We start from the raw sequence: 23506 nt of genomic DNA on the forward strand, positions 1-23506 counted from the left end.
TCCCAAACTCCTGGGTTTTCAATTCTAGCAGCTTGGAGGGAGGGGGTGAGGGGGCAGGAGAACTCGAGGAGCCCCAGGCAGGTCCTCCATCAGATCAGGCTGCCTGGGAGCGCTCTGTACCTCAACTCCTGAATCCCAAATCCAGCTGGCCGGAACCCAGGCACCCAGTGGCCCCGGAAGGCAAGGGGGAATCCCAGTTGGCTAGATGCCAGCGGTGTCTCCTATCTCTTTAGACCCCAAAATCTCCTTCCCGAAGGAATGAGGGAGACCCCCACACACATATACAGGCTCCCTTCTCCCTCCAGAGGTGATTCCTTTCCTCATTAGGAAATTCTCCGCTCCCTTTTTCCGACTCCTTTTCCGAGCGTTTACGTTGTACATCTGGAAAGGAGGGGGAGGAAGGAGGGGAAAGCAGCGAGGAGGGGGAAGAGCCCAAACCCGCTCCGTCTGACCCAGTCCAGACAACCGGCCTCCAGCTGGGGCTAGGGAGAGGGGAGTGGAGAGGTGCGGGGGCCCCCCACGCCCCTTCGGGGTGGGGGGCGCGGGCTCAGCGTTCCAAGGACCCAGGAATGCCCCCCCGCCCGCCCCCCGGCAGGCGGGGCGAGGGCTCAGCCGGGAGTTTGGCAAACTCCTCCCCGCGTTGAGTCATTCGCCTCTGGGAGGTTTAGGAAGCGGCTCCGGGTCGGTGGCCCCAGGACAGGGAAGAGCGGGCGCTATGGGGAGCCGGGCACCAGCGTTCCCTCTCCACGCCGTGCAGCTGCGCTGGGGCCCCCGGCGCCGACCCCCGCTGCTGCTGCTGCTGCTGCTGCCGCCGCTGCTGCTGCTGCCGCCGCCACCCAGGGTCGGGGGCTTCAACTTAGACGCCGAGGCCCCAGCTGTGCTCTCTGGGCCCCCGGGCTCCTTCTTCGGCTTCTCGGTGGAGTTTTACCGGCCGGGATCAGACGGGTGAGCGAGGAGAGCTGGCGGTGGGATGGGGGGTGGGGGCTGAGACGGGGGGCGCGGCTGGAGTATGGAGGGGACCAAGGCTTGAGTTTGGGAGGCGGAGTTTGGAAGGACTAGGGCTGGAGTTGGGGGCCCACGCTAGAGTTGGGGGCCCGCGCGGGAGTAGGGAGGGGACAGTGGCCGGCGCGGAGTGGGCGCCTGGAGTTTGAGATCAGTGGGGAGACATGTGTGGGGTGGGGAGAGGACACGAAGCTGGAAGCTGGAGAGGTCTGGGCAAGGGTCTCGGGGCCAAGGGAAAGGAGGACGCGCGAACCGAGAGCAGCGGGTCTCTGGCTGAGATCTGTGAGCTGCGGGGACCCGAGGCGGATGCTGGCGAGAGGGGGCGCGGAGGCCGGGAAGGGCTTTTTGGAGCCCTGGGGGACCTCGGGACCCCTGAGGGCCATTGTGCGGAGGGAAGACGGGTCGAAGCAGAATGAGCTGTGTGTAGCAAGAGGGAAGTCGGACTCTGAGGGGGTCCGGAGGTTAAAGGGGGACCAGCTTCATCCTCCCCTCCCCCGCCTCCGCTCAGACTGGGAAAGACCCGGCAGGGGGATGGCGGCTCCCTCCCCTTTCTCCTCGGGCTCCTACTCCGCCCTCCACCCCCAGTCTCCGTTCGGACGAGGGGACCCGAGAAGTTGGGGAGAGTCCCGGGACACGGGCCCTGGGGGCGCCGGCGCTGGGGCGGGCTTGGCCAAGGGCGGGTGCTCGGATGTGTCGGGAGGGGTGTGTGTGTGCGCGCGTGAAGGGGGGTGGGCGGTTTCCCTCTTCCTCTAGCTCTTGGGAGGAAGAGAAATGCCGATTTCCTGTAGCTTGTAGGCTGGAGCTGAACTGAGACCGGACTCCAGGGCTGGGGTCGGAAGCTGGGGAGACGCGGGCTCGCTGGGCCCAAGAGCGTCATAACATAGGACATCAAGGACTGGGGAAGTCTCAAAGGAGGGTCCTTATTCCCAGCTCAGCAGGGTGACAAGCAGACCCGACTCTGAGTGCCTGGATAGGGGGGGAGCCCACAGACTTGGGGAAACCGGAGTTAGAGCTGAGGCAACATTGGAACAAGGGTATTTGTTTAAATGTGGGGGGTTGGGAAGCAAGAGAAGAAGGTAGCTGCTCCTGGGCCAAGCCAGGGACTCCCAGCTGCCAGATTCCTGATCCTCCACAATAACTGGGAAATCCTCCTTCTCCTTGTCTCTGGGCTCTGAGCTTCCCACTGGTGCCGACCACCACCACCCCAACCCCTAGTGTCTCGGGGTTTGATAGGACCTCTGTCAGAGGTGAGCTGTTTTTATACATGATACAGTTAACTTAGCTCTACTCATTTTCTTTAGTTTTTGGAGAAAAGGGGTTAATCTAGCTAATTCAATGGGGGGGGCAGCAAATTTCTCCTTTGTCTGAAATGGGAAGAAAGAAAGATGGTTAGGCCCCAGCTGTTGGTTCTGCGCTATTCAAGGTCCCCACCCAACCCCCACCCCACCCCCCTGGCCTCCTGCCCAAACCCCATTGCATCACCCTGGCCTGGAGCCTCTGCCAGGCCTGGCCTCCCCCAGGCCCCCTCAAACTGCTTACCACAACCCTAATGGAGTAGAGAAGAGGGAGGCAGGGAGGGGATGGGATCTTGCCCCATATCAGGGTAAATCCAGTGGTCTGGCTCTTAACCTTCCTCACAGCCCACCCCCACCCCCACCTAGCCAAAGTGTCATCTCCCTTTTAAAAGACTCCTTTAAAACATCTGGATTTTCACACACTCCCATTCCCTAGGTGTCTGGCCCCTGGGCTGATCCTATAGTCCCTAAAGCAGTCTTCTCAACCAGGACCCAGCCTTCTCATCCCTCTTCCTCCCCCTCTGCTCATCTCTCCTCCCAAGAGAACCCAGGTGTCCAGCTTGCACTCCTCCCCTCTCATCTTCTCTTACAATACACCCTTAGAGTAGGACTCTGAACAATCCGCCTCGCGAGTGACCTCCCTCCCACCACAGCTGGGCCTTCAACCCCCTCCTGCCCACAGGGGACAAAAGTAGCTCCCAACCTGGGGCCATCTGTGGAGAGGGCAGGCCTCAGTGTTCTTGTTGTCCCTGAAACATCTCTCACAGGGGCACTGAGACAGCATCAAAGGGCAGGGTGAGGCCGAGAGGGGTTACATGGTAAGACAGGGCCACGCTTTGAGTCAGACAGCGCTGGGGGTGCATCCTGGCCCCACCACTTTGTTCTTTGTGTGACCTGGGGCGAGTTACTTTTGCTCCGTGTTTCACGGTGTTTCATGAAAATCAGACACCTAATGGATGAGACTGTTCTGAGGACTGAGTGAGACAATAGATACAAAAAGCACCTGGTCCATAGAGGGTGATCAGTACATGGGAGGCATGATTTTTCCAGGGTAGCTGTTTTCTATTTCTGGTTTTCTCCTCCCTGGATATCACCTGGTTCTTTGTCTACCTTATTCCCCATTTCTTACTTGCTTTTAGTATTTGTTTAGAGTAGTGATAATGGTCCTTCACATTCCTTAGCGCTGTCCTATCAATTTTTCCATTGGATTGTTAACAAAAACCCTTGCGTTGGGTATATAGGAAACACTATCGTGTCGTTTTATATATACATATAAACGGAAACTTCAGGAATCATAGAAATTGGCTTAGGGACCATTCAAGGGCAACCCGTCATTTTATGGGGAGAGAATCCAGAGCTTGGAGAGAAGTGACTTGGCCCAGGTCACAAGCTGGAAAGGCATCCAGACTTCTTAGCCCGGCTCCTCCTTCCCTTCTGGTACCGGCGCTGCCCCAAGTGGAGCCGACTCTTCCCCACCAGCCAGCCGGGCATTTCTCTTGGGAATACACTGGGGGATCTAGAATGTCCTCTTCTGACCTGGCCAGGGCAGCTGTAGGATCTGCAGGAGCTGGGCCCTGGTCCACTTGCTACTCCCCACCCCCCGACCTTGCCAGGCCAACAGAGTCAAACAGTAACCATGTATTGAACAGGAATTTGGTTAATCAGAAGCCTGGCTGGGGAGATAGTAGAGGGGAGAGAAGGGGATATGTTGGCAGCAGGGTAGACCAGAACACTGGCCTAGGAAAGAGGGTTCTTAGCTTCTGGTCCTCATGTCGGGAAGGATTCTGAGTGACCTTGGACATGTTACTTAACCTCTCTGGGACTTAGTTTTCCCATCTGTAAAATGAGAACATGGGACTAGGTCAGCAATTTTTTAAGTAAAGCTTTTTCTTTATTTCCTTTATTTTGGTTTAAATTCAAAGGATGGCTTACCAGGGCATTCTATATAAAACCGGGAAAAGAAGTTGCTCTAAAAGAAGATGGGGAGGACTGTCAGGACCAAATGGGCCTCCCCAAACGTCCATGTGGCTGGCCTGAGGCATCTACGGGACAGTCGTCAAACTAGTGGCGCCTCGAAGCTGGGGTAGCCTGTGTCTCCACGAGCCAACTCTAGAATTTCGGGGAGCTGAGGCTTCAAAAGTAATTATGGCAATTCTTTCTTCCCGTGAACTCCACATTTTAGAAGAGTTTATCTGCCAAACTGCATTTAGTAAGGCATAATTAATTCCTTTTCCCTGTTTTTTATCAACTAGAAGTTAGAACAAGAAGACAGCTATAGCTGCCAATCAGAGCTTCTGACCAATACATGATAACCAGCTTCCCCAAATGTTGATATCATTTTAGCCAAAAGCAAATACACTTGAGGTTTTAATTAGCCCAGCCACCTTATCAGGTGAATGCATGATTTCCATTAGGCTTTCTGAAATACTGAAAATAGCCCAAGGTCCCTCCATTGTTACCTTCGTGGACCCCTAAGAGGGCCCAACTGCTGCAGGATTTAGGAAGCAAGAACTAGGAGTGGGGGAATAAGGATAAACTATGTGATGGGGCTACCCTGACACCAGGCACTTTGCTTGGCACATGGGGGAGGGCGCTATTTATTGGGATGCAAGGGCCACTGCAACCGCAGGTATCAGTCACGGGGTGGGGGTCTGGGTCTGGGTCCCTTGCCTGCTTGCCAGATCTCCTGATCTCTCGCACAGCCACAACGTATTTGCCCCCCAGCCCATGAGTCTGTGGGCTTCACAGGCTTTGTAAGGCCTCACTCACCTTCCAACCCTGCCAAACTCCAAGCTTCTTCTCCAAGCCATCCTAAGAGCCCTCGGGCTCAGTTCGTCATCCAGAGCAGGGGGTGTTGGAAAACTGGGAGTGGGAGCAGGGTCTCTTGGCTGCCGCCTTGTGCTCTCCTGGAAATGGAATATCAGAGCTCCAGGAGACTTTCAGGTAAACTGTTCAACCTCTTCACCTAGAGAGAGAGGGAAAGGGTATATCGCCCAAGTCCACACTGAGCTAGAGCCTGACCCGGAGCTCCTGACTCCTAGTCCAGTGCTCTTTTCACTGCCTCCTGTTCCACAGCTATTGTCTGGAGCTGCGCCTGCTAAGGGATGCTTGCACCCCGCTCTCCTCACCCAGTCCTGGGACAGTGCAACCTCTGCCCCCCCACCAGCCTCACCTACTGGGCCTGGCAACTGACTGTCACTGTGCCTTCCAAGTAGCCAGCTCCCACCCCCCAACTGGATGTAATGCCTGAGTGAGAGGGGTGGGGCCCGGCCAGCGGGTGGGAGACAAACGGAGAAGTGAGAGGTTGGAAACAGACAGGAAGCCACAGGCAGTAAACATTTCCTGTCCCCAGGGTAACCAGGGCTCACACCCCACCCCCCTTCACTCCAGGAACTCTCCCTCCCTGGCCCCCTCCTATTCCTCTGGACCCTGCCTTCTCCCTCCTCTGTTCTCATCCTCCGGCCCTCCCTGCCCACTCCACACTCCCCACTTCAGTCCCGTGACCCTGCCACCTTATTCTCCCCATCTCCTGTTCCTCTTGAACCCCACCCCTCTCACCCCTGCCCCACCTGGTCCTCTTGGAAGACACCCCTAGCTTTTGGGACCTCTACCATACTTACCCACTTGGGCTCTTTCCTGGTAAGGAAGGCTAGGGAACATACCCAAATATCAGGGAAGAGATGGTACAGGGAATGTTGAAAGCTAAAAGAGGCCAGAAACCAGTAGAGATGGAAGAGCCCAAGATCTGAGATGGAGAGAGAGACAGAGGACTCAAAAAACTGAAACGAAGAAGGCGAGTAGTCACAGGGGCAAAGAGAGAGATTGAGAAGCAGTGCCAGAGCAGATATGGGAGGAGAATAGAGGCCAGGCTGGCAGGGACACTGGCCCAGGGGCTGGGTCCAGTTGCCCCAGGCTGCCAGATGCAGTCCTTGTGGGAGACCCTGGAGGAGAAAACCAACAGGGCTGATGGCTACACAGAGGCCTTGGAGCCAAGGGACCTCAAAGACTGTGGTAGAGGCAGAGCCAAAGGCAGGAAAGATTGCCCGGGACCTTCATCATGACCACCCCGTTACATAGGACCCCCAGCAAAGGCAACTTTCTCCTCATTGTCTCAAAGCAACATGTTCGGAATCAAGACCCAGTAGAGCAAGATCTGAATTCAGACTCCTAGGGATGGTGTGTGGGGAAGGGGTTGGGGGCTGAGCAGAAACCTAGCCAAGACGGGGAGGTCTACCCCAGAGCCCAGGGGCGGGCAGGCCCAGGGGAATCTGTCTTCACCATCCTCCAAGCTCCTCTCTCCACTTCTACTGACTGATTTCCAAGACTCACATTTTCCTCCTACACGCCCCAAGGCTGGGCGGCCGGGTGCCTGGGTCTTGGCCCAGAGAAGGGCTTTGGCTTGGGTCAAGAGGGTAGAGGCTAGGTGAGAGGACCCTGGAGCTCCAGGGGCTGTGTGTCCAATCCCGGCAATCCACAGGGGAGACGGAGAAGCTGGGGTCCAGGCCCTCTGGCTCCTGTTCCCTTCCCAGAACGGACCCTGGTTCCGCCTCTCTAGAAACAGGGGAAGGTGGTGGAGGGGGGTGGTTGTGTTAGTGACAGCGGCACATGGGGACCACCTGACTCCAGCCTGTGCCTCTGGCATCTGTGGCATCTTCTGGGATCTAAATACAGCCCAGGGGGCATCTACCCCACCCCCCGCCAGCCCCTGGCCCAGAAGCCCGGGGGAGACTGGAGGAGAGCCAGCAGTCCTTCCGAACCACCTCTCCTTTCCCCTCCACAGGGTCAGCGTGCTGGTGGGAGCGCCCAAGGCTAACACGAGCCAGCCGGGAGTGCTGCAGGGTGGTGCTGTCTACCTCTGTCCCTGGGGCGCCAGCCCGGTACGCTGCACACCCATTGAATTTGACAGTAAAGGTAACCCCCTCGGGTGGGCGGGGCAGCTCAGAGAGGGCCCGGGGGTGGTGCGGCGGCGTGGGGGCGGGCCGAGCGGCGCCCGGAGCGAGGGGTGGAGCCGGCCCGGGTTCCGTGGCCACGTGCCGTCCCGGCGCTCCGGGCTCCGGCGCTCTGGGCTCCAGCGCCGCGCGGTAGCGGCGCAGCGGCTCCCCGTGGCACTCACACCGCGTTCCCAGTGCAGCCCAGCCCAAGGAGGGCGGGCGTGATTCAGAAACATGTGGCTCTCATTTCCCCTGAATCACCCACGACTCTGGGAGGCCGGGGCAGTAACGCAGACAAAGACGGCGAGAGTCACACAGACTTTTCAGTGCGTCCAGCTAAGCACTGACTAGGTGACAGACAGTGCACGGCACGCACTGTGCTGGTGCTGCGGGGACTGCGGCGCGATGAAACTACTGCCCGCAAGGAGCTCCAGGTCTGGAGTAGATGCAGAGGTGGATGGCAGCGAGGCACAGGGAGCCGGACGGACAGATAGACAGAAGTAACGGCTGACACATTCAGAGCACTTGCTCACTGTTGTGAGCACTTTGCGTACTTTAACTTGCTTAATCTTTTCAACCCCAGGGTGAGGTATTATCCCCATTTCATAGATGAGGAAACGGAGGTCAAGTAACTTGTCCGAGGTCATGCAGCTAGTAGTATATGGTGGATAAGGGACATGAACTTGAACAGTCTGGCTCCAGAGATAAAGACTGGGGTGAGGAGACAAAAAGAGGAGAGATAAAAAGATGGAGACAATGGCAGGGGCAGGGAGAAGATCATGAAACAGACTGCCTTTTTTTTTTTTTTTTAACCTGAAAGATGAGAATCAAAGGAAAGAAAAAAACCGTCCCATAGAGGGCAGAGATAAGACTTGGGGAGACAGACAAATGAAGGGAGAGAGAGAGAGAGAGACATAAGGGGACAGAAACCCAGATAAGAAAGGGGATGGAACAAGGTGCTTGCTGTTAAAGACACAGACCCAGGTACAGAGAAGTGGAGCCAGAGGACTACCCTCGAGGGAAATAGCCTTTCTTCCCCACCACCCTCCTGCCTCCCCCTTACCGCAGGCATCCCTGTCCCAGCTGGGTGAGGAGGCACGGGGATGAGGGGAAGGCAGCTCTAGAAAGCCTAGGTTCTGTGCGTGTGTGTGCGCGTGCGCGCGCGCATACATGTGTCTGGGGAAGGGGTGAGTCAGGCTGCACAAAGGAGACTCTAAAGACCCTTCCCCACTCCTCCCAGTGAGTCATGGGGCTCGAGCTTTGCAAGCGCCTGGGAGCTCCCAGGCCGAGGGCGAGGGCCGCTCGAGGGCTCAGCCGTCCACAGCCCAGCATGACTGCCTCTCTCACTTCTCCAAGGCTCTCGGATCCTGGAGTCCTTAGCGTCCAGCCCAGAGGGACAGGAGCCTGTGGAGTACAAGTCCTTGCAATGGTTCGGAGCAACAGTTCGAGCCCACGGCTCCTCCATCTTGGTGAGGGCCCGGCAGGCTCAGTGGTGTGGCGACTAGGGGATGGGCAGTGGTTGAATACAGTGCAGCACAGGCCCTCTCCCACAGAGGGAGAGAGGAGAGGCCCCGTTGGACTGACCTGAAGCCCCCTCCTCCCGGGCCCTGCCAGGCCTGTGCTCCTCTATACAGCTGGCGCACAGAGAAGGAGCCGCTGAGTGACCCCGTGGGCACCTGCTACCTCTCCACAGGCAATTTCACCCGAATTCTGGAGTATGCACCTTGCCGCTCAGGTAGGGCAAGAGGGGGCATGCGCCCCATGTCTGCCTTCGCTCTGTGAGTCCCCACCCCACCCCAGTTAGCCTTTCTGATCACTGTCAGGTCCAGGGTGGTCCTTTCTCTGATGCCCCCTCCCTCCTCCCTCCCCAAGCTCGCTCTCCTTTCCTGCGAGACCCATCTGTGCTGGGCTCCTTCCCACCACCTTCTCCCCCTCACAGATTTCAGCTGGGCAGCAGGACAGGGTTACTGCCAAGGGGGCTTCAGTGCTGAGTTCACCAAGGTGAGAGGGTGGTCTGGGAGGGAAGTGGCTGTGGGTGGCGTCACACGGGAGTCGGGACCAGATGTGGACTCCTCTCCTTCCCCCTATAGACTGGGCGTGTGGTCCTGGGTGGACCAGGGAGCTATTTCTGGCAAGGTAAGTCCTTCCTCTGCTGTCTTTGTCCCCTGGCACACAGCCCCTCGTCCCTCTTCCCGCCTGAGATCACCTTCCCTCTTCTGCCCCCATCCCGATTCTCCGCTCCCTTCCTTAGATGTATATATCCTTTTCCTCCACCCTCCACAAGCTTCTCTTCCCTGAACCAGACTTCTGCAATGCCACCCCGTCGGCTCCCAGTGCCCCCCTCCCTGCCACCTCCTCCTCCATCCATCCAACTCCTCGTCCCCTTCCCCAGGCCAGATCCTGTCTGCCACCCAGGAACAGATTGCAGAATCCTATTACCCTGAGTACCTGATCAACCTGGTGCAGGGGCAGCTGCAGACCCGCCAGGCCAGTTCCATTTACGATGACAGCTACCTGGGTGAGTGAGCGATGGGGAGGGGTCTACAGGGAGAGAACCTCAGGTACTCTTGCCCCAACTCCCCCCACTTCTCTTCTCCCACTCAGGCATCCCCAGTCCCTCTGCCATACTTGTGTGCAGGCTGCATATGAAGGCCCAGTAGGGGTGGGGAAGAAACTGGAGGATGGGCCACAGCAGAGGGGTCCCCACAGGAATACTAATATCCACTCACCCTGTCCCCAGGATACTCTGTGGCTGTGGGTGAATTCAGTGGTGACGACACAGAAGGTGAGTGTGTCCCCCAGGCTGGGGCCAAGGGAGAGGGATGGATGGAGGAGACCCAGGACCTGGGGCCACAGGAACCGAGACCCCATTCTGGTCTGATGCCCCTTTCCCCATGCTTAACCCACAACTTTCTCTTCTCTTTGCAGACTTTATTGCTGGCGTGCCCAAAGGGAACCTCACCTATGGTTATGTAAGACGAAGCTTGACCCTCCATCCCTCCCTTCCCTTCTCTTCCCCTGGCTAATCACAAAGAACCATGCACAGCAGTTTGTGAGGGTTCAAAAAGTGGATCAGAACACAGGCTTGGGAGGCAGACCTGGGTTCAAGTACTGGCGCTTACTCTGGATGAATCATTCTGTTATTTATTCATACCCCACTTCATTCCATAAAATCCTTAAACCTACTTAGCCTCTCTGAGCCTCATTCTTCTCTGTATAATGGGATAATAATAGTTCTGACCTCACAAGGCTCTTGTAAGGATGAAATGAAATAATGCCGGTGAAAGTACTTAGTGAACTCTTTTTTTTTTTTTTAAAGATTTTATTTATTTATTTGAGACAGAGAGAATGAGAGACAGAGAGCATGAGAGGGAGGAGGGTCAGAGGGAGAAGCAGACTCCCTGCCGAGCAGGGAGCCCGATGCGGGACTCAATCCCGGGACTCCAGGATCATGACCTGAGCCGAAGGCAGTCGCTTAACCAACTGAGCCACCCAGGCGCCCTACTTAGTGAACTCTTAGGCAGTGTACAACTGGTAGCTATTATTATTAGACCCTGACAAGTGCTTTAAAAAGGACATAGATAAGAATGCCACAAGAGTTCATTCAACTGACAGCGTTTATTAAGGCAAGGTAAGAGATGAGAAGATGAATAAGACACTGTACCCCATCTCATAAGGTGCTTCTAATCGAAGATGTAAGATAAGACACAGGTACAGTTATAATCTCAGGTGCGGCAACTTCCTGTACCCCTCGGTGCAGTAGGCTCTGCCCATTCATGATCCCACGGTCTTGGGATCGAGCCCCGCATCGGGTTCCCTGCTTGGCGGGGAGCCTGCTTCTCCCTCTCCCTCTGCTGCTCCCCCAGCTTGTGCTCTCTCTCTCTCAAATAAATAAATAAATTCCTAAAAAAAAAAAAAAAAAAGGATATAGCAGATTAGTGGAGGAACGAACGGATCAGAGAAGGTTCTATGAAGGATCCTTGGAGACGAGGCAAGAGGGCATCTGGGACAGGAGCATGAAAATCATGGAAGAAGAGGAAAGTCAGGCCATTGTAGCAGACTTGTGGGCTGATTGAGGATGAGGAGAATAAGGAAAGGTTGAAGAAAAACAGGTTGGGGCCAGATTCTCCAGGGCCTCAGAAGAGGCCAGGAAGTTGAGAATTTGGGCAATGGCTCCAGGGAATCCCTGTGGATTTCCAAGCCAGAAGTGTCCCTCCTGGATCCGCTCTGGGATCATCAGTCCATCTGCTGCAGTAGAGGCAGGGTGCCGAGAGGCGGCGGGGGCGGGAGGGCAGCCAGGGGTCCCTCCCGCAGTCCTGGGAGAGGACTCACACCAGAGTAATAGCGAGAGTGAGGAAGAGGGCAAGGAGTCAAGGGCCAGTGGCTAAGGGCGGACAGGGGGGAGCCAGGAGTGTTGGTTTGGGAGGGCTGGGGGATGAGGAATGACTGAGGTCTCAGCGTGCATTCATCATTCAACTAATGCTCTGCTTCAGGCTCTGGGGCAAGAGCAAAGAAAACCCAAACTCCTGCCCGCACTGATCTTACATTCTAGTGGGTAGAGATGAACAATGGACAGATAAATATAAAATCCGTCAGTAGTTGATCAGTGATACGGAGAAAACTAGTGACGTTGCCATGTAGTGGAGCCACCTGGCATAGAGATGGGAACACGAAAGCAAAGTCTGGAGGGAATCAGGAGACAAGTGGTCTGTCTCTAACAAATGCTTCCCCCCGGGGAATCCCATACCCATTTGTCCTCCACCCATGGGATGGTCTGGGAGTCCACGACCAATGGGTGTTACCTCGTCATCCCCAGGTCACCATCCTTAATGGCTCAGACATCCGATCCCTCTACAACTTCTCAGGGGAACAGGTGAGGACACCCCCCACACACGACCCAGCTTGGCCCTCTGCCAACCAAGTCCCAGCCCTAACCCAGTAAGCTCAGCCCAACTTCTCAGGCTCCCTGGAGTCTCTGACCTCCCCCAACAGTCCCTGTTGATCCCATTGAGTGACCCCCTAGTTCTGACCCAGTGCTGACTTTGTCGCCCCCCACCTCAGATGGCCTCCTACTTCGGCTATGCAGTGGCTGCCACAGACATCAACGGGGACGGGTGAGTAGTGGGAAAGAGGCACAACGCGATGCCCTTCCCAGATACAGGACTGAACAGTGGGAGTGGGACCGATAAATACAAGGAAGGTTTTTCTCCAGGCTTTTTCTCTGGATTCTCCCCCAGTGCCTGCCTTCCCCTTGCTCAGAAGCAAGGAGAGAGCTGAGAGCTAAAGACCTCAAGTCTTCTCGGTTGGGTGGGAGGGAGCCTGGGATCCAGGATGCCTGGGATTTCCTGGCAGTGGGACTGGGGAGGGGAGGTGGCAAGGCAGGGTATCAGGACACCTAGGTTTTCCCCCCTCCCCTCAGGCTGGATGACTTGCTGGTGGGGGCACCTCTGCTCATGGAGCGGACCGCTGATGGGCGGCCTCAGGAGGTGGGCAGGGTCTATGTCTACCTGCAGCACCCAACTGGCATGGAGCCCACACCGGCCCTGACCCTCACCGGCCAGGATGAGTTTGGCCGATTTGGCAGCTCCTTGACCCCCCTGGGGGACTTGGACCAGGATGGCTACAATGGTAAGTGCCATGGGCCCCAGGAGCTGAGGAGGACTCTGGGGCTGAGTCAGAAGGAATTTGGGGAGACGGTGGCTGTCAGCGAAGATACCCAGACCCCCAGTGACTCCCCAAGGAGGTTGTGTAAACTTTAATCCTGATGTTTAGGTCTTGGGACTTGAAGAGATTAGAAAACTGGGAATGACAGATGGGAAAGAGAGGATCCTGGGTTCTGGGATCTGGTGGTAGAGATTCAGACTCCTGCATTCCCGGCCCTCTGACTGCTGTGGGTTGTGTGTCTTGCAGATGTAGCCATTGGAGCTCCCTTTGGTGGAGAGACCCAGCAGGGAGTAGTGTTTATATTCCCTGGAGGTCCAGGGGGGCTGGGCTCTAAGCCGTCCCAGGTTCTGCTGCCCCTGTGGGCAGCTGGCCACACGCCGGACTTCTTTGGCTCTGCGCTTCGAGGAGGCCGAGACCTGGATGGCAACGGATACCCTGGTGAGTAGTGGCTGAGGCCCCTTTCACCTTAGAATTCTCCAGGTCACAGACCCCTCCCCCCTCCTCTGCACTTTCCGGAGCTCCTGGGTACAGTTCTAGAATAATGCCACCAGATGGCGCTGTTCCCTCACTTTTGCCTCCTTTGCGCAATGACCTAGAAGAAGTTTAGGAAGGAATGATCTTGATTTGGGGCTTGCTGTAAGGGGTAGTTTCTTGACTTCTTGCAGATCTGATTGTGGGGTCCTTCGGTGTGGACAAGGCTGTGGTGTACAGGTATGAATTCGAGGGGGGCAGCCTGGGAAAAGAAAAGGAGGAACTGGGGAATTTCTCAATAGGGCTGAGGCTGGGAAAGTGTGCAAAGGACACTGGCTTCCTGGGGCTTGCACATCAGCTTCCTGTGCCCGGATTCCAGCAAAGTCTTAGTTCTGTTGACCCCATATCCACTCTTGGCAGGGGCCGCCCCATTGTCTCTACCAGTGCCTCCCTCACCATCTTCCCTGCCATGTTCAACCCAGAGGAGCGCAGCTGCAGCTTGGAGGGGAACCCTGTGGCTTGGTGAGCTGGGGCCCAGGAGATGACAGGGAAGGAGTCTGAAATACCTCAGTCTGTGCCTGGGAGTGGGCAGAGAAACCAGGTCTGTGGTAGGGGACAAATGCGGGTGTCCCAGTCCGGGTCTGTCTGGGAGGTAGGTAGAGGATAGGATGCCTGTTCATTGGATACACCAGCTTTCCTCTTGGTCTTCCTCCAGCATCAACCTTAGCTTCTGCCTCAATGCTTCTGGAAAACACGTTCCTGACTCCATTGGTGAGGGAGACTGCCTGAATCTCATAGGCCTTGGGATAGGGGATGGAGGGGCCGGGGACTTTGGCACCTCCCTTCTCTCTGAATAGGTTAGGAGGGAGAGACAGATTCTCCTGAACATATGTTCCTGGCTGCAGGCTTCACAGTGGAGCTCCAGTTGGACTGGCAGAAGCAGAAGGGGGGCGTACGGCGGGCGCTGTTCCTGGCCTCCAGACAGGCGACCCTGACCCAGACCCTGCTCATCCAGAATGGGGCTCGGGAGGACTGCAGAGAGATGAAGATCTACCTCAGGGTATGGCCCCAAGGGCGGAGAACAGACTGGCCTAGGGAGGGTGTCACATAGAACTGGGGCCCGTCTTGAAAGAAAAGAGATTGGGAGATCCCAGAGAGAGGCTTGGGACCTTGTGGGCTGAGGAAAGGGGCCCTTCTGTCTGAGGAACTGGGAACCAGGCTGTTGGGGCCTCGGAAGTAAAGAGAATGGTCAAATTTGGGCACCTGGATTCTTGAGGGCCCTGAGTGGACAAAGAGAGATGTGTCCCCTGACACAGAGAACTCTCTCCCCCACCCCCCAGAATGAGTCAGAGTTCCGAGACAAGCTCTCCCCAATTCATATCGCCCTCAACTTCTCCCTGGACCCTCAATCCCCTGTGGACAGCCATGGCCTCCGGCCAGTCTTACATTACCAGAGCAAGAGCCGCATAGAGGACAAGGTGAGGAGAGGGGTGGGAAATGAGACCCGGGAGAAGAGAACCCTGGGCACCCAGGGCAGGGCCCTGGAGGGGGGACCCTTCAGCCCAGGAGGAGGTCTAAACTCCCCCTCTCAAAGCTATCTTGCTCCCCAGGCTCAGATCTTGCTGGACTGTGGAGAAGACAACATCTGTGTGCCGGATCTACAGCTGGAAGTGTTTGGGTAAGTGTAGGCCAACGTCAAGCTGGGGGATTCCAGATGCTAAGATCTCATAGCAGGACATGTGGAGTTTGGAAGCACCTGGCACCTGAAAAGATAGACTAGGGACATACTAGCAAGCTGTGTGACCTTAGGAAGTTATTCAGCTTCTCTGAGCTTCATCTTCATCTGTAGAGTAGGAATGATAGCATCAATTTCTCAGCCTTTTTGGAAGGACTAAGTGAAATAATCTACATAAAGCATCTGGCTAGGGGGGCGCCTGGGTGGCTCAGTCGGTTAAGCATCTGCCTTCGGCTCAGTTCATGAACCTAGGGTCCTAGAATCAAGTCCCACCTCGGGCTCCTTGCTCAGCAGGGAGCCTGTTTCTCCCTCTGCCTGCTGCACCCTCTGCTGGTGCTCTTTCTCTCTCTCTCTCTAACAAATAAATTAAAATCTTAAAAAAATAAAATAAAAATTTGGGGCGCCTGGATGGCTCCGTTGGTTAAGCATCTGCCTTTGGCTCAGGTCATGATCCCAGGGTCCTAGAATCAAGTCCCACATCGGGCTCCTTCCTCAGCAGGGAGTCTGCTTCTCCTTCTGCCTGCCACTCCCCCTGGTTGTGCTCTCTCTCTCTCTCTGACAAATAAACAAATAAAATATTAAAAAAAATAAATCGGGGCACCTGGGTGGCTCAGCCATTAAGCGTCTGCCTTTGGCTCAGATCATGATCCCAGAGTCCTGGGGGATCGAGCCCCGCATCAGGCTCCCCGCTCCCACGCTCCGCCGGAAGCCTGCTTCTCCCTCTCCTACTCCCCCTGCTGTCTTCCCTCTCTCGCTGTCTCTCTGTCAAATAAATGAAATCTTTAAAAAATAAAATAAAATAAAATAAATCATCTGGCCTAGTTATCCATAGAGTTGGAACTCAGTAAATGGTACCTATTATTATTGTATTATTATTATGGCTCATTGTCCTGGTTTGGGGATTAATTTCCCAGTGTCCCTTACCCTGTGTTTCCCCTCCAGGGAGCAGAACCACGTGTACCTGGGTGACAAGAACTCCCTGAACCTAACTTTCCATGCCCAGAATGTGGGTGAGGGTGGTGCCTATGAGGCCGAGCTTCGGGTCACAGCCCCTGCAGAGGCTGAGTACTCCGGACTCGTCAGAAACCCAGGGGTGAGAGGGGACTCTCAGGCTTGGCTTGGGAGGGGACCCGCCAGAGGGGCACCAAAACCTTACCCATACCCACCCCACCTCCAGAACTTCTCCAGCCTGAGTTGTGACTACTCTGCTGTGAACCAGAGCCGCCTGCTGGTGTGTGACCTGGGCAACCCCATGAAGGCAGGAGCAAGTGTAAGTCTGGCACAGGAGAGAGGAGCCGAGAGGGCAGTGACCAGCCTGTCCAGAGCACAGCTGTGGAATAAGGAAGGGGGCTGGAATTGGGGTAAGGCAAATGCCCAGTCTAAGAGGCTCCTTTGTCCTCCCTCCTTGCCCCACAGATCTGGGGTGGACTTCGGTTCACAGTCCCTCACCTCCGGGACACAAAGAAAACCATCCAGTTTGACTTCCAGATTCTCAGGTAGGGAGTTGGGGGCGGGGGGGAGGCTGGGTGGGGTGGAGCCTGGTGCAGGGGGGCATTCTCCCTGCCTGGGCTCCAGCACTGCCTCAGTCTCTCCTCCATCCTTCAGTAAGAATCTCAACAACTCACAAAGCGAAGTGGTTTCCTTCCGGCTCTCAGTGGAGGCTCACGCCCAGGTCTCCCTTAATGGGTAAGTGCCCAGGCAAACTGGGGCCTTTCTGGGAGGGGAGACACTTCTAGGAAAGGATGCATAGAGGATCCCTTCCACTGTCCTCTAAACCACCTTCCTCCTTAGTGTCTCCAAACCTGAGGCAGTGCTATTCCCAGTGAGCGACTGGCATCCCCGAGACCAACCTCAGGAGGAGGGAGACGTGGGCCCTGCTGTCCACCATGTCTATGAGGTGAGGAATGGTAGACGGGCTAGGTTCAGGGCAGGCTGCTGGGAGTGGAGGGGCTAGAGAGGATTTCATCTTCGCCTATTGATTTCCTCCTTCGCCTCTGAGATAGGAGACATGCAGCAGGGGATATTGGGCCATGGTGACCCATGGTCTCAGGAGGGCAGAAGCCCTCCCTCCTTCTCAGGATGGTTGTGTTCCCCTCTCCTCAGCTCATCAACCAGGGCCCCAGCTCCATTAGCCAGGGCATGCTGGAGCTCAGCTGTCCCCGGACTCTGGAAGGTCAGCAGCTTTTCTACATGACCAGGGTGACAGGACTTGGCAACTGCACCACCAGTCACCCCCCTAACCCACAGAACCTGGAGGTGAGAGGCCTGGAGACTGATATGGGAGGAGGGCCCACAGCTGGGGAGGTTAGGGAAGGTCACTGGAGGCCTGGAAGAGCCCGAAGGATGTGCCTGAAGCTAAGACTGGAAGAGGGGCAGAAGAACCACAGACACCTCTAGGCCGTGGAAGGAAAAAGACTCTTTTATACACTGCCTGAAATATCCTTCCCTTACTTCTTGCCCTGGCATACTTCTAGGGCCCATCTCTGTCCCACCTTCTCTGGGAAGCCATCTTCAGACCTGTTTCTCTGGGCCCTAATGCCTGGTTTAAAGTTTGTTTACTCACTGGCAACATTTAAGCAAATGAGTGTCCTACGTTGAACACTGTTATAGGCTCAGGAAATATCTCACTGAACCAAACTAACAAGGTCCCCACTCTCATGGAGCTTACATTTTAGTAGAGAATAATAGACAATTAAAATTGAAAGAGGAGGGGCGCCTGGGTAGCTCAAGTCAGTTAAGCGTCTGCCTTCAGTTTAGGTCATGATCCCGGGTCCTGGGATCTAGCCCCAGAGCCCCACATCGGGCTCCCTGCTCAGCGGGGACCCTGCTTCTCCCTCTCCCTCTGTGCCGCTCCCCCTGCTTGTGCTTTCTCTCCCTCTGTCAAATAAATAAATAAAATCTTTAGAAAAAAGAAAAAGAGAGAGGGAACAGGTTGGAGCTGCTCTGGAACCCAGTTGCTGGCTGACTTGGATGCTGTGATGAGGTGGGAGAGGCAGCTAATGGTCTCTTCCTTCTTCCAGTTGGATCCAGAGGGTTCCCAGCATCACCGGCTACAAAGACGGGAAGCTTCAGGCCGGAGTCCGGCCTCCTCAGGACCTCAGATCCTGGTAAGTCATACTGGGACTTGGGTTGTTAGAGTCTCCAGAAGGGCAGAACTCCGGGTTCAAGCCTCTTCTTTCTTCCCAGAAATGCCCCGAGGTGGAGTGTTTCAGGCTGCGTTGTGAGCTCGGGCCACTGCACCGGCAAGAAAGCCGAAGTCTGCAACTGCATTTCCGAGTCTGGGCCAAGACCTTCCTGCAAGTGAGGGAGCCTTACCTCCACCCTGACCCTTGACTTTCAGTCCGGCCTGATCATACCCTCCCTTTCCCTACTGCCCCAGCCACCTTCTTTGGTGAATGGGACCCAGACACTCCAGCTCCCCTCCTTCACCCTTGTTTAGACCAGGCTGTGTGTCCTTTGTGCCACCTAGTGGCCACTCTGGGAGTGACAGCTTCCCTCTCCAGGCCCATGCAGAAGAGGGAGAACTGGAGGGAGACCAGCATGCAGAGAATGATAAAAAAACAGATGGAAGATGAATCCATAGTGGAGAGGCAAGCAGATGTAGGAATAGTAAAGAGCAGTCATTTATTGAGCCAACGCTGTGGGCCAGGCAGTGTCCTGGGTGCTTGACCCACATTAATGACTCAAAAAATTTTTTTTACTGAACTTGTAGCCATCTAGTTATACATTATTTAGTTATAAGTATTTAATTGCACATTTGTTATCTCATATAAGGAATACATATATTCAGGAGAGAATGAGTCCAGAATAGGGAAAGATCACAACCTGAGCCAGATCGCGGGAAGCCCTCTGTCCTCTAGATCCCAAGAGGGGCTGCCCTGAGCACCTCTTCCCCACCCACAGCGGGAACACCAGCCATTTAGCCTGCAGTGTGACGCTGTATATGAAGCCTTGAAGATGCCCTACCGAATCCTGCCCCAGCAGCTTCCCCGAAAGGAACTTCAGGTGAACCTGGGCCAGAGGTCTGGGCCAAGGAAGCTAAGGCTCAGAGTACTGGGCCTGGCACTAGGACTGGGACACGGGTGGGGGCTGGACTTGTTATTGTAAAAAATATGTATTGAGCATTCCTGTGTGCCAGGGCCTGTGCTGGGTCCTGGGGATATAACAATAAGCAAGATGAACAGTCTCTTCACTTTTGGAGTTCACAGGCTAGCGGGCAATGAGAACACAGTGTGACAAGTGCCAGGATATTTATGGGAACACATCAGAGGGACACTTAAACTCAGTCTTGCAGTGTCAGGAAAGGCTGCCTGGAAGAAGTGATGTTTCAGCTGAGACCTGAAGAATAAATAGGAACTAACTACGGGGCTAATCAGTCAGGAAAGGTATATTCTCTGGGGAGAGGAAATTAGCAGGTGTGAAGACTCAAAAGTACAAGATAATAATGCACATCTTGGGAATTTAAATTTTGAAGTTCAGAATTCTGTTAGCCCAACGTGGGAGGTGAGAGGTGGTCTAGGTCCGATAGCAAGTGGGAGCCAAGTGGTGGGTGGGGAGTACTAATGGCTTTTCAGTGACCTCTCCTGACTTGCTCCCTAGGTGGCCACGGCTGTGCAGTGGACCAAGGCAGAAGGCAGCCACGGCGTCCCACTGTGGATCATTATCCTAGCCATCCTCATTGGCCTCCTGCTCCTAGGGCTGCTCATCTATATCCTCTACAAGGTCAGCCACATCCTACCTGTGACTTGGCCACTCCCTCATCAGGTTCTGCCCTTAACCCAACATAGTCCCACGCATCTATCTCCAGACCAGGTCTCCAGCCTCAGGCCCCCTCCTCTGCCCTGGCCACGTGCATGCCATCCTGACCCTGCCTGTAGGATCCTTCCCTTCATTCCACAGCCCCTAGCTTAGAAAGAGTCTCTTGACTCAAGCTGAGAAGTTTGCCTAGACTTGCAAAATCAGTGACACTCACAAGTGGCAAATATGTGGCATTTGTGCCATTATCACTTCCCCCCAAAACTAATGGCAGCCATCACTAATTGGCCGTATCCTGGAAGTGGCCTCAGAATCCTTCTCAAGAGGCAGCCACTACTAAGCATTCAGACGTAGACCTTGAATTCAAACCTGTTTGCCATCCCTGGCCTAACTGGGGGCAATTTACAGCACTGATGAAAGAACCCCTTATACCAAAAGCACTCCCAGCTTTAGCCCTCCTGGCCCATTGGACCTATTGGAGAGGTAGTCTTAACAGCCAGGATTTAGGCCACTTTTGCAAAATGGGAAGATTGGAAGCACTAGAATCCTCTTCATTTCCTCTTGGGATAAGATATGGGGAGAAATGGAAGCCAGAATATCTAAACTCTCCCTCCTTACCCCCTCAATTAGCTCGGATTCTTCAAACGCTCCCTCCCATACGGCACGGCCATGGAAAAAGCTCAACTTAAGCCACCAGCCACCTCTGATGCCTGACTCCTCCCGATTCCAGACTCCCAATCCTCAAGGCCCAGTAACCCCACCCTCAGTCTACTGACAGGGAGGGGACTGGGCACTTCCTGAAGGTGCTGAGGGCCAGGGAGAAGCTCCTCTCCCCAGCCTAGAGACATACTTGAAGGGCCAGAGCCGGGAGGTGAGGAGCTGGGGATCCCCTCCCCCCATGCACTGTGAAGGACCCTCGTTTACACATGCCCTCCTCATGGATAGGGGAACTCATATCCAGGGATAGAGGCCCCAGCCTCCCTGTAGCCTTTGCATTTTGGAGAAAGTTTCCTGAAAACAACTTGGAACCAGCCCTGGGAAATCCGATCCCAGTTCTCTGGGCCAGATGTGCCACCAGGACTTCCTGTCCAGCTCCAGCCTGCAAAGATCTATCCTCAGTCTTGCCAGAGATCCACAGGAAGCCCCCAGTAAGAACCTGGAACCCGGGGAGTGAGACCTGGAAGCTCTGGACAGCCCCCACCCTGGTGGGCCAACAAGGAACACTAACTGTGGATGGTGCCCCAGGCCCAGCTCAGGACAGATCCCAAACAAGGATCATGCTGGCTCAGAACCAGCTCCAAGGGGATTCAGAACTCCAATGGGGCCAGATCGAACCTGGGGCCTGGGGTTGATCTGGGACCCAGACTCAGACGTTGGTAACCTAACCAGGCAGATCCCGGACTACATTTGAGCCTGTTCCAGACCTGGGCCTGGAGGCCCAATCCACCTCTGACTAGGGAGAAGTCAGGAATTGCCCAGGACCCTGAAGGGGCCATGATGGTAACAGATCTGGAACCTCATCCTGGCCAGGAGCAGGCCCTCCCAGTCCCCAAGAAAAAGGGGAGCCCACTGTCCTGGGCCTGCAGGATTTGGGTCTGCCCACTAGCTGCACTGATGCTGCCCCTTTCTCCTGCCCAACCTCCCCTCACCTCAGCTCCGGACATCCGGGACTTATTTAAACTCTGTTGCAAGTGCAATAAACCCGGCCCGGTGCCCCCACTGACCAGAGCTGGAATTTGTGTCCTAACCTACTCTTTCCAAACCCATCCTGGAACCAGATGGCTTGATGCATAGGAAATGTCTGTTTTTCACAGCTTCTTTCCTTGGGAGTCAAGAGTATGACCCCCAGGAACTATGGAACTACTTTTTGGGTTTTAGATGAAAGAGGTGATGGAAGGGGTGAAAGGAGGACTTGACTCCTTCCCATCACCCAGCCCCACCAGATCTGGTTCCCAGCACCTCCCAGAGAGAAGAAAAAGAATCCCTTCTCCTTGGGTTTAAGCATTAAGGGAAGAATGAAAAGCAGGAGGTCCAAGTTGAAGGTGGGGGAAGATGGTCCAGAAGACTCACCTTGGCCTTCTCTAAATCGGAGTAATGAAATGGCTTGAGAGAAAAAGCCACAAAATGAAATCAGAAGAAAGCCAGTTAGGTTTTTGTTTTGTTTTTATTGCTCATTATACACTGGTAGGTAGAGAGGGTGTTAAATAGTTCACATACGTTATCATTTAATTTCTCTATCAATAATCCTGTGAAGTAGGTACAATTAACCCCATTGACACAAGGGAAGATTGAGGTCCAGAAAGGTTATATAACTTGCCCAAGGTCACCCAGTGAGTGCCAGAGCAGAGTCGAATCCAGCCTTGTCTGACCGTGAAAGTCCTCATTCTTAAACAACATGCCCCTAGGGTTTAGGTCTTTGAAAAGAAATCGAAGTGAGGGAGCCCCTCGGGGTCCTCTGTCTTTTCAAGGCCAGTCCTAATGCGCCACAAGAGGAAGGAGAGGGTGCTGAAATTCTAACGGATTGTTGGAGGCAAAGATGGCCATGTCATGCTAGACCAGAATTCAGCCACCAGAGGGCAGCATAGCCACAAATTTACGGGAATTTGGGGCGGGGGAGTGCTTGAAGTCCATCTCCTCTTTCCCCCACCACCCAGGCTATTCTTTTTTTTTTTTTTTTTTTTAAAGATTTTATTTATTTATTTGAGAGAGAGAGAATGAGAGACAGCATGAGAGGGAAGAGGGCAGAGGGAGAAGCAGACCCCCTGCTGAGCAGGGAGCCCGATGTGGGACTCGATCCCGGGACTCCAGGATCATGACCTGAGCCGAAGGCAGTCGCTTAACCAACTGAGCCACCCAGGCACCCCACCCAGGCTATTCTTATTAACTTAGGCTTCTGCCTAGCAGTGCCTGCATCACCTTAAACATATCTCTTTCCTGGGAGATCAAGGCTGCTGCACACTCCCATCTATGACTTCTTGATAATTGTACCTCAGACCTTTCCAGAACCTATAAATGAAGAGGGACTGATAAGGAGGAAGAGACCTAGTAAGGCCAAGAGCCACCCAGTATTTCCAAGGATGGCAGCTGATGCATAACAAGGCACTGGGAATTCTCAAGGAAGGAAATCTCATATTCCCCTGCTTGGGGGAGGGGTGGGATTGGCCTCAGCCAAACTCCAGGGGCCAGATCTGAGATTTCTTACAGGGGCAGGAAGAAATGAGGAAGGGAAGTGAGCTGTGTGGGGTATTGGGCTGGTGTCATGGGTGTGTCTGTATAGTGCCTGTAACTGATTCTCAGAGAGTGACAAGGTCTCTCCTGAGGGTATACAATATGAGAAAGGCCACAGTTGCATCTAGCACCTGCCTTCCTGCCCCTGAACTGTACTCAGGCTCTGGTCTGTTTCCCCTTCCAAATCTCCCAGCCCCTCCAGAGGATGTCTGCCTCTCATCCTGAGACTTGAGCCATCCAGAGGGACAGGAGGGTAGGGGGCTAGGAGGCCTGAGCCCTTTCCTCATCTGTTTGTACAGAGATGGGAAGGAGGCCCAGGGAAGGGAACAGAGCAGCTGGGGGTGCAGGGAGGGGGAGGGGGCTCAGGAGAGGCAGCTGGCAGGCGGGAAGCTGATCTGGGGGTCTCAAGTTTCTTGACATCAATT

General features: G+C 54.9%; 1 protein-coding gene across 2 annotated transcripts; it reads left to right on the forward strand.

Annotated features, from left to right (window-relative positions):
* Positions 1–501: 501 nt before the first annotated feature.
* ITGA5 (integrin subunit alpha 5) lies at positions 502–21581 on the forward strand. 2 transcript variants are annotated; one of them, XM_045873275.3, is made up of 30 exons: positions 505–945; positions 7078–7208; positions 8585–8697; positions 8843–8963; positions 9168–9229; positions 9319–9364; positions 9621–9746; positions 9969–10013; positions 10157–10200; positions 12045–12101; positions 12290–12342; positions 12648–12856; positions 13139–13330; positions 13558–13603; positions 13784–13885; positions 14079–14134; positions 14269–14423; positions 14704–14841; positions 14974–15041; positions 16041–16191; positions 16276–16368; positions 16515–16594; positions 16704–16784; positions 16890–16995; positions 17202–17354; positions 18119–18205; positions 18285–18398; positions 19002–19103; positions 19698–19820; positions 20484–21581. In XM_045873275.3, exons 1-30 carry the CDS (start codon positions 716–718, stop codon positions 20565–20567), a joined length of 3168 nt encoding a protein of 1055 aa, XP_045729231.1. In that variant the 5' UTR covers positions 505–715; the 3' UTR covers positions 20568–21581. The 2 variants fall into 2 exon arrangements, with proteins under 2 accessions (XP_064447207.1, XP_045729231.1); XM_064591137.1 differs by lacking the exon at positions 17202–17354 and having other exon boundaries at positions 502–945.
* Positions 21582–23506: the final 1925 nt, after the last annotated feature.

Source organism: Mirounga angustirostris, unplaced genomic scaffold (genome assembly GCF_029215605.1).
Source record: "Mirounga angustirostris isolate CCGP_5_RB_7025 unplaced genomic scaffold, mMirAng1.0.hap1 SCAF_5, whole genome shotgun sequence".
Taxonomy (NCBI): Eukaryota; Metazoa; Chordata; class Mammalia; order Carnivora; family Phocidae; genus Mirounga; species Mirounga angustirostris.

Excerpts from the sequence above, each read along its gene's own strand:
- ITGA5 (XM_045873275.3), top strand. The coding sequence starts at position 716 with ATGGGGAGCCGGGCACCAGCGTTCCCTCTCCACGCCGTGCAGCTGCGC. Across the intron at positions 12,857-13,138 it reads GGACCAGGATGGCTACAATG|ATGTAGCCATTGGAGCTCCC; the intron begins GTAAGTGCCATG and ends TGTGTCTTGCAG. Across the intron at positions 18,206-18,284 it reads CCTCAGGACCTCAGATCCTG|AAATGCCCCGAGGTGGAGTG; the intron begins GTAAGTCATACT and ends CTTTCTTCCCAG.